The sequence below is a fragment of the Condylura cristata genome, unplaced genomic scaffold (assembly GCF_000260355.1).
Source record: "Condylura cristata isolate star-nosed mole 26May11 unplaced genomic scaffold, ConCri1.0 scaffold00004, whole genome shotgun sequence".
NCBI lineage: Eukaryota > Metazoa > Chordata > Mammalia > Eulipotyphla > Talpidae > Condylura > Condylura cristata.
Genome location: NW_004567105.1, coordinates 186339 through 187357, shown reverse-complemented (window position 1 = coordinate 187357; position 1019 = coordinate 186339). Strand labels below are relative to the sequence as shown.

Sequence of the window (1019 nt, the reverse complement as noted above, 5' to 3'; positions counted from 1 at the left end):
AGACACTTGTATTTGATTTACAAAGATTTACAAAAGGGGACGGGAGTCCTGGGGGTCGACACTGGCCCCAAAGGCCCATGTGGGCCTCCAGGGTGGCCTGTCTGACAGGCCAAGACCAGGACCAAGACCCGGCTGCCGGGGCCCCGACGTCTGACGTCCAGCTTGACCTTTTAAGGTGGGGCCCTTGGCCCGGAGCCCCTGGAGTGCTGAGCCCCGCAGGGAGGGCCGGTGAGGTCAGGAAGGTATTGTACCGCTTTTTCTCCTCTAGGTCCCGCCAGACCGTCTGGACACCAGGCCCTGGGGTCCAGGCCACCAGGCTGTGTGAGGCGGCTGCTGGTGCTGGGAGGGGCCCGCTGTCCCCAGGGCCCAGCGTGGCCGGGGGCCTAAGGCACGTTTGCGAATGCAGTCCTGGGGGCCCGCGGAGGCCACGCGATGCTGGTCTGCGGGGCTGGTGCTGGCGGCCCGCGGTATTGCTCAGGAGAGGGGCTACGGGCTACAGACACGAGCGGGGCTCCCGCTGGGCCCACGCTCGGGGTCGGCTCCGCCGCTGTGGGGAGAGTGGGAGCTGAGCCCCTCAGGCCGCGCCGCGCCCCCCCCAGCTCCGGCCCAACGCACCTGCACCGAGCCGCCGGCGCCTCAGAGGTCCGTGACCTTGTTCTCCAGCGCGGCCGCAATCTGCTGCAGGCGGAAGGCCAGCTGCATCTTCTGGGCAGCAGAGTCGGCCTCCAGGGCGTTGATGATCTGAGGACAGGCCAGGTCAGGGGGGGCGGGGCTGGGGCGGGGCTGGGCAGGGCTGGGCTCGGCCTGAGGCGGGGCTAATGCTGGGAGGGGCTGGGGCTGGGCGGCTGCAGCTGAAGTTTAAGCAGGGGCAGAGCCCTGTGACGCTTTCATCTTGTCACTAATAGCTCAAAATATTTTATTTTCTCTTCTTATGAAAGTAAATGAATTAAAAAATGTAAATGTGTCTCATCTAAAAGGAGAAAGCGAGGCGGGAACCACAGGGTCCTATGAGATGACTG

The 1019-nt window shown here is 64.6% G+C and overlaps 1 protein-coding gene across 1 annotated transcript in view; it reads right to left on the bottom strand.

Annotated features, from left to right (window-relative positions):
• PLXNB2 (plexin B2) overlaps positions 1-1019 on the bottom strand; it is a gene marked incomplete at its 5' end in the record, with an annotated part of 12407 nt that continues 11388 nt past the window's right edge. Inside the window, 2 exons of the mRNA XM_012735077.1 lie at positions 1-547; positions 616-741. Of these exons, the coding sequence (XP_012590531.1) occupies positions 637-741 (105 nt within the window). The remainder of the gene's footprint in view (positions 548-615; positions 742-1019) is intronic.